The 17,255-nt window shown below is 38.6% G+C and overlaps 1 protein-coding gene across 1 annotated transcript; it reads left to right on the top strand.

Annotated features, from left to right (window-relative positions):
* Positions 1-8,858: 8,858 nt before the first annotated feature.
* Positions 8,859-13,121, top strand: LOC121947052 (twist-related protein 2-like). The gene is made up of 2 exons (XM_042491934.1): positions 8,859-11,099; positions 12,616-13,121. The coding sequence occupies exon 1, from the start codon at positions 9,255-9,257 to the stop codon at positions 9,894-9,896; it is 642 nt and encodes a 213-aa protein (XP_042347868.1). The 5' UTR covers positions 8,859-9,254; the 3' UTR covers positions 9,897-11,099; positions 12,616-13,121.
* The last annotated feature ends 4,134 nt before the right edge of the window (positions 13,122-17,255 follow it).

Below are 17,255 nucleotides of genomic sequence, written 5' to 3'. Positions count from 1 at the left end.
TTATTAGACCATGGGCCCCTGACCACAGACATGCTGAGGGTTCTCCTACATAAGAAGCAAAACACATAGACTTGACCATCATCATCAGCATCTTTTAGTTAATGTTTTGCATCTCTTTGTAGTCATTGCACATCTCACTGTGATTTAGTGTATTTTGTAATTGTTTTGTCTCTTTTCAGTCATTTTGTGTCTGTAATTGCTTTGTGTATGTTTTTAATCTTCTTAACCAAATAAACTGGCCCGATTCCGGCTGCCGACACTGCCGTCACCGGCCCATTATCAAAAATGACCTGGCACAGAATCAGCTCAAGCTCGGCACGCCGGAAAAAATGAGTAGAGCCACATCCAGTGGCCGGACTCGGCTGAAAATTGGCATGAATGATGCCCCAGAATTGGGTCAGATGAACATATCAAAAATGACCACACCTAGAATCAGCTTAAACTCGTTGGAAGAAATTAGTTCGGCAGCATCTTGTTGCCGGACTCGGCTAAGACTCGGCATGATTGACGCCCTAGAATCGGGGCAAATAAACTGGCCCAATTCCGACTGCCAAGACAGAACTTCCATCAACTAGATGCGTACGTGTTTCACCTGATTCTTGTGACTTTTCAACAGTCACACAGCACAGCACTAGAGTGTAAAGTAGTTGTACAAGGAATGCACATGTTAGACAGGTTTTTGGATTTTTATGAAGACATTTTAAACAATAGCCAAATCAATGTATACAACACAAAAAAAAAGTCAATTCCAAACCATTTCCAGGCCTTAAAAACAGTTGTTTTTTTTTTTAAAATTTCATAACATTCAAGAGACTTTGCAGTTGAGTTATCAAGGTCACCTACTCACAAAAAGACAAATGGCAAAAAAAAATCTGAAGCATGACAGTGACACTGAAGGTGTTTTCTATAATTAGTCACCCAGCCGTTTGAAAGTGGTGGCTCCACCTGTTTCCAAAATACCTCATAACTGCAGGTACTGCACCCTAGATCCTGCTTAACAAAATCAGAACACACAAAACCCCATGAGAATATTGAAGCAAAGAATGTAGTTCCTGAAACTGATCATGATTACTCATTGAGTGACCATAAATTTGATAATAAATGCAATTATCTGACAGTCTGAGATGCTTTAGGTACTCTCAGAGCACTACTCCTATTTAATAACTGTTAAACTTTGTCATACAGAAAGTATTATAATGCACTTGATGCATCTATAATATACATCACTCCTCTCAATTACAGCACAAAGTTGTAATCTGTCATTGCTGATGTGTCGCCAACATCCAACCGACAAGTTTTTCGCCATGTCTGTGTTATGTTTTTGACAACAAACACTGGTTGTTGACACAAGGGCATAAGAAAGGACAGCTGGTGAGTACAGAGCTGAAGAAAGGACAGGAAGGCAGCATAGAACAATATGCATGAAAAATGATGCAAAGGATCATATTATATATAGAGTATGATGTTAATGCTTTGTCTCAGAAACAGCAGTTGACAAAACAGCCTCAACACAAACTCCTATGTACTTGCTCTGAAACTTCTGATCATCTCACTTGATCCTCATTGGCAGGTTAAGTTTGCTGAATTGTTGTCAAAACTTAAGATGTTCCAGCTTCCCATGATTATTTTCCCCATATTCGAAACTGTTGATCAACTGGTGTCTGTTTGAACAAAAAAGAGGGATAATAGAAGACTTCATAAAGGAATTAATCCATCACTTAATAAAAAACTTTGAATAAAAATTGGATATATTAGCAATTTGCCGAAAACAGTTAATAGGGTTAAACAATACAAATGGAGCCCTAAATAATGTGATCATTCAAGAACTATTCGAAAATTCAATTTTGGACACTAAACAAAGAAATAACTACACATTGCATGTATGGAGTAACAAATTTCACACTTTTTTTGAGATGTGCAAAGTTTATACATGGCAAAGCATGAAAAGCATCTCATTATGTAGAGCTTTATGTTTGCGGTGTGTCATGTCAACCATGTAATCACAAAAAAATGGAATGAGCCCACACCCCAAGCATCAGGTGACATCTCTGGCACCACCTTGTGTACTAAAATGGTTAGTTCAACCACACACACGCACACACACACACACACACACACACACACAGGGCCTAATGCAGAAACATTCTTTTAAATTACTTTTATATTTTCTCCTGACAGATTAGATAAATTTGAAACTAGTTTAGAAGAGAGATACATGGTGTACAGAAAATATGGCATCATGTCACACTGATAGGAATGTAGCACTGTGTGTGTCATAGTAACCATTGTTTCACCATTTCCTCTAAAGTAAATGAATTAGGTTGTTTTCATTAACCACTAGGTGGCTCTTAAATCTGCTACTGCATTATAGTAGTGGAAGCCCTGCTCACTTTTCGTGTACAATATACTGTATGGTTTTCCAGTTATGAGTGTTGCTTTGCTTATGATCTTGCTCTGCTCTTACAGCACTTGGGAATTTTTTTTTCACATTATTCATTCTTAAAAATTACAAGAATAATTAGTTTCAAGGGATGAAAATAAAATGCCACTGATGCCTAAAAGATATATTTAAAAATGAAGGGATAAAATGTAAAATAAAATGATATAACTTTGCAGAGAAAATATACAATTATGCCTCCTGAAGTTTGTTCTAAACTATCACTGATGATACACAAAACAAGTCAACTTACAATATCTCTGAGAAAAATATGACTCATTTACTTATTTAGCCTTAGTTCTGCATCAAACAAATAAAAGTACAAACTTGCTATAGAAAGTCTGGACAGTCAGAATGAAGAGTGTGCCATGTAAAAACAGCACAAAGACACCCCCTGAAATTGTTGCATGAAACATGTTTACATCTGCAATGATAACAGATGTTTGTCCCAAAGTTTCATTAACTTTCACACCACGAAAACACAAAACCTTTTGGGGACAGTTGAACTGTAGGTGACACTTTAAAGGGTAACACTGGTATTTTCCCCTGTTTTTCCTGTAAAGTGCAGCCGCTGTCTGCTGGTTACTGGAAGTTATGTCTTCTGTGACAGTCCAACAAACTCAAAACTTGATCATCAACATTCTGTGTGTGGACGGACCAACATTTACTGTAAATATCACAAGTGTAACGCTGCCTGGCATAGTCAAGAATTCTTTTGTAGATTTTTTTCTTAGAAGCACATAGTTTAACATTTTTTTCTGAGGGATCACATGATTACAAAATATAAATATATAATAATATATAAATATATAAATATTACAAAATATGTTACCATAAATATGCAGATGACACTCAAATTTACATAACCATATCGCCACTGTTGTCCCATATAAGTTCTGACTACTGTAACAGTTTTTACAGGCATTACTAAAAAAAATGCATCAGACAGCTGCAGCTCATTCAAAACACTGCTGCTCGAGTCCTCACTTAGACCCAGAAAGTGGATCATATCATAACAATTCTGTGGTCTTTACACTTTTTTCCTGTCTGCCAGAGAATCAATGTCAAAACACTATTATTGGTTTTTATTATGCTCCCTTCACATGCTCCTTGAAAATATTGTATTTACCATATTTATGAGTTACGAGCACATGAAAGGCCCTCCAAACTTGCAAATAGTGGGAAATTGGGAAATTTCGATGATACCCGAGTTGCCAAGTTGTGATGTTTGCATGACATTTCAGAGCAGCAGAAATAGTGGAAAGCATGGAAGCAATGTCAACAACTGACATAAAATAAAATTGCATAAAATGCACTGCATAAAATTGTATGTTTTGTTATTTTGTTTCTTAGTAGATGTCATTTACTTTAAGAAGTGGCAGATTTTAGTACATTCATCTATTAGCTGAAGCAAACAAGCAAACTGTTAACTGTAAAGCATGCCAGGGGTGTATACTCACATTGATAAGCTTATTTTATAACACCAGTTGCCAACCTGATGTCATAAATGCATAAACATGAAGGGCAAAAGTTAATGTTTGGTCAATGGTAAGAAACTTTTTTAAAATTAATTCACAAATTAAATACAATTTTTTTTCAAGATAATTTTTTTTGGGGTGTTTAATTAACAGCACACGTGTGAAAGAGGATGACATGCAGCAAAGGACCAAGGCTGGAATCAAACCCACAGCTGCTGTGGCGGGGACACAGCCTCTATACATGGGGCACTCGCTCTATCCACTGAGCCACCAGGCGCCCTTTAAATACCTATTTTTGATTACATGTAAAGTGTAACATGGTGTTAATGTTAACTGCTGCTGTCCATGAGAGTGACCAAGATTAAACATAAAAATGTATAAAAATATAATACGTATTATAGAAAATAAAATATATACAAATATAAATAAACTGGAAACAGATGTCAACCTCTTGTTTAATTGCTCTTAGCAATGAAATGCAGCCCAACTTTGTAGCTTCCATGTTTTTCCTACTTTACAACCTCAAAGCAAATGAACACAACAAAGTCAGAAGAACGACTTCCCGACTCTGAAACTACGAACCTCTGACATCACATGAATGCAGTATGAGGCACTGCATGGTCTTTCTCCTGTGCTCCAATAGCCATCGTCTGTCTACTCGGAGCACAGCCACTGTCACTCTCTCTGTTGCTGAATCACACACACACACACACACACACACACACTATGTACCATGGTGCTACACCAGCATCATCCCTTGATGACAGACAACCAAAACGTACTGTCATTGATCATCAAGTACGAACAATCCAAAAAACGCTTCCACTCCACAAACAAACTAAACCATGGTTCACTTTGATTGACACCCGGACTGTCATCTTTTTTTTTAAAATTTTGTTATTTTGGTGCTGCGCTAAGATGTGCTACACAAGCTAACATGTCCCACAAATTGCAAGAAATCAGTAAAATGTGACATGAAATTGCCTAAATATTAGCTTTAAAAAAGAGGGGAGGATTGGCAAAATTATCCAAAAAATGAGGAAAAGCTCCAGAAAACCATATCTACCATTATATTAAAATTATATTTTTAATTAGAGACATAATATAATAACTTTTATTATATAATTTCCTGTTACAGAAAAAAACACATAAAAATAATACATAAAATTTTTTTTTTTCATTTTATGCAGTTTTTAGGTCAATTTCTTGTTTGTTTGCATTTTTTGGTTGTTTTTTTTTATTTTCAGGGGATTTTCTTTCAACTTTTGCACTAATTTCTTATTAATTTTTGATCATGTCTTAAGTTGCTTGCTGCCTTCTCCCCATGTTTTCGAAACAAATCAAACTGATTAACAGCATTGTTCAAATGGAGGACCATGGTAACTGGTTTTTGGGAAAAGAAATTTGTTCCAAATAACATGACAAAAAATGTTTACTAGGTTATGTCTAACATCCTTTAACCCACTTGTTTACATAGTGTGTCCTCGTTATTTGTGCATCTGTGTAAATGCATGCCACATTGTAAATCAATGAATTTCCATGAATGTGTGTGTGCCGTGTGTGTGTATATATGGCCTCCACATGTGATAACATTCTTCCATTTTTCTTGGTGGAAATATTTATGCTAAGTCCTCATTTGAGCATGCAGTTCAAACAGACAGGGTCTGCTGTTCTTTACCCCTTTTCCAAACCTAGTCGGCCTCTGGGGGGTCCTCCCAGACAAGACGGAGCATTGTGAATGAGCCTAGCCCCTCCTCTTTTCACTGCCCCAATATATGTGTGTTTATATCAAGAACCAATATCCATTTTCCATCACTCACTCCTGTAGCTCGGGGGTATTTATTTTTAGCAAGCACGGAACAGTTTTGAGGGAGCTGTGATATGTAAATAGATGTGATCCGTCACAGGTGTCCCATCGCCCACAGAGAGGACACACGGTCTGATGATGGTTAAAGAGAAGAAGATGAAAGGAATCGATGAGTCTGGCAGTAGTCTGTGCTCACGAGTATTTATAGACACTGATTTCCATGACTACTCAAAGTGTTGCATGAGAGCAGGACTGTTACTTAAACTCAGGTTCTCTGATGTAAATATTTCTAGTCATTCAACTACAGACTGATTGTGTTAATATTAATTTGGTCATTGTTAGACCACATGCCTAGTTTTGTTATATAAAGTTTGAGAATTACTCACAAGCTGCTAATATGGCAGATCCATGATTTTTAGATTATTTCGCCACTCTATGGCACTCCAAAGAGTTCTTTGAAAAAAAAAAGAATTTATATCTACATTTTCCTTTCTCAACAAAACACATGTATCACTGGGGCCTACCACCTTTGAACACACTTCGCTCTGCACAGAACACCCACTAAACCCAGGCTAGTCACCAGAAGAAAATGGTGATTTTGTATAATGGACATTGTAAACCATGGAAACATTATTTGTAGGTTTCATATGTATTGTAGCATTTTTTCAAAAGTGACGTATTATATATACTTTGTCATCAGAAGCTGGCGGGGACAATGAATAGTGTAGATCCCAGAGGAGATGCTGGTTGAGCTGCAGACCAGTTTTAGAACAGCAAACAACAAAAACAAGAGCTTTTAGCAACCAAACGTGGGTGTATTTTAGCGACCCACCACTATATTTCCATCAGGGATAGAGCCACCAAAAGTGATTGATTGTTTTTTACCAAGGCATATAAGTACATATTCCACTTATTTTCAAAGCTGTCTAAGCTTCTGCATTGTCAACAACATGGTGCAAATGTTTTACAATAAAATGCCTTGTGCCAACAACTGGTGGGATTCTGTCGACAGAGACGTTGTCAAAGGACTTTTATTTTGAAACAGAGGCAGGAAAGGTTGAGTAAAACATATATTTTTGCATTTCCTCATCTCTGTGACAGATGACATTTAAACTGTATTAAAAAGGTGGCATAGAGTCAATATAATTAAATTATTAATTAAAGCACCATTTTGAAGGTCAACGTCTGCCAACAACTGTACGCAGAAAAAATGTGAGAGCCACCATTTCTCTAGATGTGCCGCGACCGACAAACAGCTGAGACCTGCCTGACCAGCGGAAAAAACCCCAACAGGTTTCACGCAGGCAGTGTGTTCCAGGCAAAACAGGTATTTTAGGCCAAAACATCATCTTTTTCCTAACCATAAAAAAAGCATTTCCTGTGCCTAAACCTAACCACAAGTCAACCACAACGTTGTTGAAACATAAAGTTTCTATATCTCCGTTACATTATAACATACAATTGTAACATGTCTGTGGTTTGCAGAAACGTGCAGACATTAATTCTGGTGAATGGGTTGGTTTAGCAAAATGCAGACCTGTGTATTGGTTGTAGCTCTTTACACTGACCTCACAGAAAGCCACATAGAAGCCAAATTATCATTTTGCATCCAGTGTTGCTGCATCAGAGATCTGTGCATTTGTTACAAGCACAAAGTCTGCAGTGAAATACAACCCCATCATAGGAGCAAACAGTAGGTGAACAATGGGATAGGACAACAACTCCACTGAGTTACAAAAACATCTGAGTGTGGAGGCTTATCCCAGTGGATTTGGTAGAAAGGTATGGAGTAAAAGGAGATGATGATGAAGAAGATTACACTGAATCACACGGGCCTTAAATGGGGCTCAGTGGGTTGTGGGGCTATTAATCATACTCATGCAGATCTTGTTGTGGCAACAAAAACATACACCATCAATGTGTTGAGTGGTGTGTGCACAAGAGAAATGGTATCATCTGCGGTGAGACAATAGAGGTTTCTCTTCTTGTTGTGGACTTAAGCCATCTTTGGTTGACTCACTAGTGAGTCTTTGAGATTTTCCAGTTCAGTGTCCTAAACCGTGTCTCCACAAAACCATATTCACTCAAGTGTTTCCATCAGAGGCAAGCATCTTGTCTCTGAACACACAAAACACTAACAATAGACTCTTCTCTTGTGGGGGTGTGGCTGTGGGGCAGTGGTGGAGGCTCACCCAGAAGTTTGGAGAGCGAAGTCCACGCTGGACCTGGACCGAGGCTTGGTCTACATGCAGATCAGTGGATGAAAGTAACAAATGTTCCAACAGGGCCTCCTCTGATACACAGCGCTCATTCTTTCCTTAATGCTGTGATCAGACCTGAGTGCTGCAGTGCTGAGTGAATGCCAGCGCTTTCCTCCCTCCAGGTCTATGCTGAGAAACAACAGCCAAGTCGCTGGCAGTGAAATACAACAGTCTCTGTTGGTTTGCAAATAAGAAGAACTCTCCTTTGATAGGATCTGTAATATTTTTAGCGTTCATTATTTAAAGTAGTTAATATGGTACCATCTCTTGTAATGAAAGACCTGCAACAATTGTAGCTATGCTTTTTCAAATGCAGAAATGCACAATGAAAGAAGTTTCTGACCATTACTCCATCTGCCTGGAATGCTAGGTGTTAAAGAGTCATCACATTTCAGTATTTATAAAGCCGACAGAGGTACCACGTGACTCTAAAACCAGAAACAAAAACATTTGTGGACCTTTTTTGCTTTCCTCTGAGCTGTATTGAAAGCAACCGATGATGGTGCTGAGTTGTGGAGAGTGGGGACGGGGGGGGACTGAGAACCAGGCAGCGAGAGGGGGGGATGGTAGCGACTTTGCTTTGGGAGGAAATCTGGAACCCATAAACTTGGGCAACTTCTCTGACAAGAAGCAAACGTCACAACAGTTCGATTTGGTTGGCTGTACGAGACACCTTTGTCTCCGCCTCGTGCCTTTGATCGGACCAATCGCTTCAGATTCGTTCTTCCTGTTGTCTTAGGCTCAGCTGTCCAAAAAAAGTCCTGCGGACCAATCGGTGAGTCAGATGGGTGGGAAGCTGGAAGTTTCATGGTTCCCTCCCTTTAAAAAGTCAGATTCAGGTTGCTGTTGTCTCACATGCAGCTACAGGAGCGGGACATGAGAACAGTCCCGTTTGCCGATGCAGTGTGCGCTCACAGAGACTAGGAAGAGATCACTAGCAGATTTCCATATGTGTGGATGAAGAGGCACTGTGGCAATCCGAAGCTGAGAGCTGAGTACTTACTTATTTTGGCTTGGCAAGTTTGGATATACAGAGTATAAGGCTGATAACTGTTTGAGAAGAAAAACAACAGAGAAGGCCGGAGAAATACAACATAACAGAGGGAGTTCCTGAAGACGAACAGAGGGGAGGAAAACTGTTTCTGAGAAGCCGAGGGGGAGTGGAGAGAGGTATATTGACGGAAACAGAGAAACACAGGAGATATTCACAGGAGTGAAGGAGAAAGAGAAACATAAAGGAGAGACGAGACAGAAGAAAAACGTGGCCAAGCATGAGAGAGGAGGAGCAGTGTAATGATGACCACCCTGAGGGAGGGGTGGTTTCCAGCAAGGAGAACACGGGTAGACCACCTTCCAACGCCTGTCCTGTTGTTGTAGCAACACCGGGGGTCACCGGGCGTAAACGGCACACAGGCTCACACATGGAAGATCACGTTACAACTCCTACTACATCAGCACACGACAGCAAGGTCAATCCAGGAGAGGATACCCAAATCTACACCTTAAACGGACCTAAAAGACTCAAGAGGAGCCCTCAACATCGGCCGCCTTCTTCGGGACCTTCACTTTCTCCCAGCTCTGGTCCTAGTCCTGGAGATCTCTCGGCCCTTGAGGACCCCCACGGCCAGCGGGTGATTGCCAACATCCGGGAGCGCCAGCGGACGCAATCTCTGAACGAAGCCTTTGCTTCCTTGCGTAAGATCATCCCAACGCTGCCATCAGACAAACTGAGTAAGATCCAGACCCTAAAGTTAGCGTCACGCTACATTGACTTTCTGTACCAGGTTCTGCAGAATGACGAGATGGACACTAAGCTGACTGGATGTAACTACCTGGCCCATGAGAGACTGAGCTACGCCTTCTCTGTTTGGAGAATGGAGGGGGCCTGGTCCACCATGTCTGCTGGTCACTAGCAAGGCCTGAGGGCAAGGTTTGTCTTTTGACAGTTGCCCTGAAATTAATTCCTCGACAGGGAAATACTTGACACAGAGGGCTGAGGAGACTCACCAGCAGACTATTTAACAACTTGACTTAGATCATCTGTTTGCCTCAAAGATAACTGAAGACCATCTGACACTTGAGCGCTTGTGCGGAGCCAATTTTTAAGCCACTATCTCTTCATGAAGTTTTCATTGTTGTCAAGCTACACACCAGATGGATTCATGTAGTTCTATTGTTTTGCTTGCCAAAAGCAGCTATTACTGCTCAAGTGTGCCAATGCTAGTGTTCAAGAATAGAATCACAACAGGGACATTGTGTTCACTGTATGATTCCAAGCTTTTTAAAAGATTTTTGTACTCTGTTTACATAGATCTCAATGGAGAACAGGACAAATAAAATCATCTGGACATCATTTAACATTCATTCAATTTAATGGCCTGATGGTTAAGGACGACCTGTGCTCAGTTTTGCCTCAGCATGACAACACAGCTCATACAGCTAAAGTCCTCTGACCCCTTGACTTCCTCGGGTTCTGAAGCTTGATCTCGAGTTTCACATTATCATCACCCTTGATATTATCAACATAACAGCCATCTTCATCATGATCATCATTACTATTGTCATCGTCTGGGTATGCATACTTTGAGCCACATTTGAACTTCATGTTTTTAACTTTTTTTCTGCCTCAGGCTAGCAAGTGTATAATGTTTTGTATAATATATAGACAGTAACAACTAGAGAATGCAGAGGAGAGATTCAAGGAAACTGGAAAGACAAAATTGGATGTTTAAAGAGACATTGGACCTTTGACTTTTCCGTACCCTTTCAACTCCTATTTTCCGAGACTGACATCTCATGACCACCTCTGAACTCAGGCGACGGTGGAAAAAGTAGCCGTCGCCGCGACTTAACTTTCTCCTCTTTATACCCAAACCGAGCCCCTTTTGTTTCTTCTAGCGCCAAAAAAACTCTCCTCCTGAAATTCTTTCCTCTCATTCTGCCCCCAAATTTGCTTGCGCTGCACAAAACCGTGATGCAGCTACAGCGAGCTGACGAGGAGGCGTAATGAAAACAAACGGTCTCTAAAAGCCATGAATCATGTGTGTCACCATCAAAGGGGAGGCTGATGTGGCTCCCTGCTGGGCTCCCATAAACCACTGGAAGTGATGGAGGAGGTGAGAGCTGATTTATGCACACACACACACACACACACACACACACACAAAACTATGCACACATGCATAGGTGTAGCTGTACGCATGTACACTGACACACACCTCCCCCATGTCTTGGGTTTGAAGAACAACTACTTTCTTTAAAAGTTAGCATCCATAATTGCCTAATTATTTACATGCAAAGCAACAAAAAGTCAGTTTTTAGATTTTTGTCTACATTGAGAAAAAAACTAAGAAAATGACCATCACCTGCAAGTTTTAGCTTTCACTTCACATAAACAACCAAACTCCAAAGAGATGGGGGTTGACATGCTGTTTGTATTTGATACATATCCATGACAAACCACTTCTTCCTTCATTGCCAATATGCATGAAGCCCAGCAACCTATCATTAGACTGTCCCGGGGAGGTGGCTAATGTTTCCAGCTCCTCTGCAAATTAATGAAGTCTTTTACCGAGCCCCACAGTCAGCACAGTGTGGTCTCACAGGACTAACCTTCACTGACATGTTAGAGGACACTTGACATTTAAAAAGAATTCAGTTTTGGGCCAACAGAGAAAAGCAGTCCCTGTATAATTTATATATAAAATGTACGGGAGGCTGGCTTTCAGATTTTTTGAGATGAGGTTAATTACACACAAGTGTCATGCAGTGTTCATCTAATTAGTGAGACCGTATGACAGCTATTTATTGGTGCCAGAACTTTTTTTTTTTACACTGATTATATGTAAAATGGGCAAATTTGGCAACAAAAATCCAAAGTGCCTTTGCTTATCCCCCATATATGTCAGTACTAAACCTCAGTTTAGTGTAATCATCTTGTATTATTACTAGGTATTGGAATATCAGGCCAACCCCACAATACGATATTATCACAATGCTGAATTCACAATACAATATTATTGCTGTGATATGCTAAGTATCACGATAACACACATTGCATTGCAATGACATATATTACCTTGTTTCAACAGCATATTATGTCCCAAAAGGAAAACTTTGTCAAGATCTGTTTAATCTAATAATCTACAGTTTCAGTCTCAATTCAAGAATTTTAATTACAACAAAATACATCTAGTGGACTGAAAAATCAAAGCAATTTAAAATTGGTTTTAACTTCTAGTAGGCTACCAAATGTTTAATTTGCATTTTTAATATGATTTACACAATGAAAAAAAAGATAATTAGCATCCGCATATTTATACGGTGTTATTGCCATGCAAATCAATTAGTGATTTTCCTTGACCCCTAATAATTACATTTAAATTGAGTTTTATTCTGACTTGGGATATTTATTTTTGCATGTTATGACTAAAAACTGCCATTTTTCGTTATTTTTTCAATTATTAAATTAATTCAGAAAATGTGTATTTTTTTTAATCATTGCACCTTGGAAATATAAAATTACATGTCATTGATGATCACTGCCCCATTGATGTCCTTCATATTTGGGTGGTATTTAGGTGTCAGTGGTTACCGTGGTAACATGTCTGCTTTTTTTTTTGGTCTTTCCAGCTGCTGAATAAAGTGACTGTGATCTTCCCTGTACATCTCTGCTCCATGCTACCATTCTAATTATATGGACTTAAATACAAATGGAACCTTTTAAGTTGCCTCACTTTTGGAGAAAAAGAGTGATTTCAGAATATTAAAAGGCATCTTGAAAAGGACTTACATGAGGAAAGAGGACATTTCTGGACCAACTAAAACAACAATGAGAAAAGAACAGTATAGGTCAAGTTGAAAAGGTTTTTTTGTTGTTGTTGTTTTATACTATTTTTCCCTGGGTATGATTATAAAGAAACGTATATAATAGCTGTCACTGTTAAAAAGTCAACCTGCAGATAAAGCAGGACCTCAGTGTTGGACATTGATTATTGTGTTTCTCTCTTGTGCAACAGTTTACACGCTTTGTTTTTTTTTACTTGATATTGTGGTGCTTTACAAAAACAAGTGACACTGATACAGTGTGACTGATTATAAATATCACAAGCAGAAAAAAAAGTCCCTGGAGAATTAGGCTAGATGCAGTCATATGCTCAAAACATGATTCATTGCTTGACTGAGGAATTAAACTGTCTTCAAACTATTCACGAGATTCTTGTTGTATTAGTGAAAAGTGGATGATGAACGGTGCAAAGATTTATACTGGCACCACACCCTCTTTGTCTCCTGTCTCTCTTGTTAAACTGCCTCTCTTGTTTTCCCTTCCTTCCTCCTTACCCCGTTTTCTTTTCTTTTTTTTTTTTTTTTTTAATGAGGTCTGTGTGCCTTTGCCTGGTCAGTCAGGAACAGTTAATTCCTCCACAAAGAACACGTTAATGTGCAATTAAGGGCTTTGGGAATATTTATAGCCTGTTTGGGCCCAGATTCTAAGATGAAGTTTGACCTTTTTTGTTACACTACACCCGCCTGAAGGTTTACGGTTGCATATCGTGATACTTTAGCAAGAGTTATTCCCTTAAAGGGAAAGTTCAGATTTTTTGAAGTGGGGTTGTATGAGGCACTTATCAAAAGTCAATGTATTACATGCAGCGGATGTTATTCAGCACACTTCCAGTTAGAAGAGATGTCTGACATGTAAGCTATGCAATGTACCGCTGTGGATGGGGGCCAGCAGCCAAGCATACTTTAGCCACCTTTGTTGCTGTCTGCTCAAAGCCAAACTCCATTGAGAAATCAGTGATTTTACATTGCTGAACTCAGGAGCTGCTGGTCTGCCTTTAGCAGTTTTCTTGTTTGTGTCACATTACTTGGGGTCCATTTATATGGCAAGGGTTCTTGCATGAAATGATAAACTTTTGCTGCAGTTTGGCCTTTCGTTCACATGACAACAGTGGTTTTGGAGCTTGAAAATGTGAATTTTTTCAACCTGGTTCCAGAGTGTAATCTTTTTAAAATGCAATCCCTTCTAGCACCGTGTAAACTGACAATGCGCGGCTCCTGTGCGAGTGGTGACATCACAGCCGCACTTTGCACATGCATGTGTTGTTTTTCTATGAGATGTCATTACAAAGTTACACCGCCAATTACTGGTCTGGCATGCATAGGCCTACTACAGCGTTTTCAGTTGTCTTTGCAGGTCTGTGTACATGAAGATCATTCTCACAATATTATTATGTTATCATCATTTTATTTTTGTTTTCTTTTTCCTCCCTAAGATTTTTTTATTCTTTTTTTCCCCCATGATGGCAACGGGCACTGGTGCAGCTCTCTAACTCAGTGCTTCCGTTTGTTGTTTTTGTCTCCAAAAATGTCATGTACAATAACACTATAGGTTTCTATTCTATTCTATCATATGAACACAGATTTTTTTTTTAAATGCAAAGGACAGACTTTTCCATTTTTAGAGGGCCGTCCTCTTCTAAACATGGCCTTAGGCATTTAAAAATGTTTGTTTGGATCCACCAAACTCTCACAATAAAAAGTAACTTCCATGTTCAGTGAGTTAAAATGATTGTTTGGTGGCTTGGTGGCTTTGACAAGAGCACAGATGCAGAGCTGAAGCCATTAATGGTTCCCCTGTCTGAAGAAAAGGTAAAGCAGTGAAAAATGCTCTCAATGTAGCATTCACATAAATTGATATGGACTTTTTTCAGTGCGACTATTTTAAGGTGGCAAAAATACGTTTTGTTACCGACCCCACAGCAGTACACTGCTTAGCTTCCATGTCAGACTCCAGCCTGCTTCTCCAAACAGGGAGCGTGCCAACGGAAATTGACTATACGTTATACATTGACTATTGGTAAGAACCTCATACGACCCCACATCAAAAAATCTTAACTATCCCTTTAAATCTTCCACACAATGTTACAGTTACAGCATGCACACTGATTAGTGTTGGTTTTAATTGAGACAAATGAGCACCAGTCTCACAGAGTCTAATTTGCTGTGGGTTTATAGAAAAAGCGGAGGCATATTTTAACATTAAGATGGCTTGAATATCATTAGATTAGATTAGATTCGGTGCTTAGCTGTAACTTAACACTGATTTTAAATGGTGTTTTGTTCTTGCAACACTAGCCTACAGCAAGCTTTAAAAGACAGTTTCCCATAATGTGAAGTATTTTCAGTAAATTAGCAAAAACATGCAAAAAACACCGGTGCAACTGGTTCAAGGCTTTGCTCACACACAAGGGTGTTTCTAATTGTCCTGATTAGACCTCTGCGAAGGTTGAATTCGGGTAAAGCTATGATGGAAATCGCCTGATGTCACTAAGCAGTAAAAATTTGATAAAAGTGTAAATTGAACCAAATTATCAGGTGCAACAAAGCTAACAGGAGAGTGTGGGAGATGCCAGCCTGCACATACCTACGCAGTCCTGAGGAGAGGTTTAATTAAGCACAATAACTGAAAACACCTGTTGGTGCACCATGATGAGGCATTAGTAAAGAAAACACTAAAAGAATCTTAAACTCTCTTAAATTTGCAATGTTTTGCACCAGTTTTAGTACCCCTGCTGTTTTAAAGGGGAAACTGGTAAATACTATTCTGTGCTGAATTGCTCAAAGTTTCAATGAAAAAAATTTCTCACCCAACAAGCCCAGGCTATGTGAGATATTATCTGTGATTTGCTCATTGATATAAGAAAAGATAAAAGTTTTAATGTACAGACCTGAGATGTTTGCTTGTTGTGTGGTTCCAGGTTTGTAGCAGCTGTCTCTCAAGGGAAGATGACAAGTTTCACTTTCACAGCTGGGATCAATGTTACATTTAAGATCACATGAAATGAATGGGAAATCCAAGCATTCACACCATTTAAACACATATTGACTAAAAAAGATACGTACCAAAGAAACTCCTTATGTGGTCATAAAGTAATTAAATGTGAAAAAGACATTATAGGAAGATAGAAAGGTGTTGCTTGAAGCCAGCTTGTTATGCCCACTGTTTACACAATACAAAAATACAATAAAATACATAAAAATAAAAATGAAAATAAATAAAATAATACATTTTTTTTTTTAAATTCTGAACAAGACAGTTGTTTTACTACAATGGTGGTGGTTTTAAAGACAATAAAGCACAAGACTTGGGTTGAATTGGCATGAAGGAAAGCATCCATATTTGTTTGCTTTTTCAGGTAATAAATTATTTCTCCTAACTCAACCAATCAGGGATTGAGTGTATGAAGATGTTTTGTATATAACCATCTATTTAAAAGTTAGAAACTAGTAATTATGCTAACTACAATATGCATGAATGTGGCATTAAGATGGGGGATCGTTTTAGCCAGTTAGCTAATAAACCCCTGATCTCCGCTATGTTTTAGAAACACAGCTCAAAACAAATAAATAATTACCTTTTTTCCATTTCCTCTTATTCAGTGATTCCTTATTTACTATGAAATAGTTTCACGGTACTGTGAAGATTGTCATCATCATATTAATTTATGTACAACTTATATACAAGTTTATGACATCTGGACAAAGGCAAAACAAAACAATGGGCGTATACTGAAAATTCTTTTTTTTTTTTTTTTAATCAAGAGGAAGAGACAAAAATAACAGTACAAAATAGACAATCTTTCTATACATACACATGGCAGGAAATGTAAAGGAAAAATGACACATACAGGTAAATGATAAAGAAAAGTATGAAACAAAGATTTCAATGTCAATGTTTATAGATATACAGAGTTACTGTAAGTCCAGTTAGTTAAGAGTTACCAATACACATGCAACTGAATGCATCAAGGCACATGTGTGACATGTGTATTTTGGTCTTGGAGTTTCTATTTACAGTGTCTTTCTTTAAGAAGGTACGAATGACATCAGTAATAAAGGAAATTAAGAGTTGAGGCAATACTGGCCTCTACTATAAGACACACACACACACTAAAAAAAACAGCCACTGGGAATATAATACAAGAGGTCATTTACAGTATTTGACAGACACACACACACAGATATACTAACACTTGCAAATGCATGTACAAAACACATGAGAGAAGTCCACATATGTGCACATGCAGTTGCCAACACTCTCTCACAGTCACACACATTTACTTCAAAGACACCACATGCACCTACTGGGCGCACTGGATAAGAGAGACACAGCATATTATTTCAATGCCGTCACTTGCTGGTAAGAATACTATGAACAACACAAAAAGAATGACACACTTTAGTTACACCCATTACAGAACACCAGT

Source organism: Plectropomus leopardus, chromosome 8, assembly GCF_008729295.1.
Source record: "Plectropomus leopardus isolate mb chromosome 8, YSFRI_Pleo_2.0, whole genome shotgun sequence".
Taxonomy (NCBI): Eukaryota; Metazoa; Chordata; class Actinopteri; order Perciformes; family Serranidae; genus Plectropomus; species Plectropomus leopardus.
The sequence above is the reverse complement of the archived record's forward strand: the minus strand, read 5'-3'. Positions and strand labels throughout refer to the sequence as shown.

What these genes read in the sequence shown, in the direction of transcription:
- LOC121947052 (XM_042491934.1), top strand. Translation starts at nt 9,255, where the DNA reads ATGAGAGAGGAGGAGCAGTGTAATGATGACCACCCTGAGGGAGGGGTG.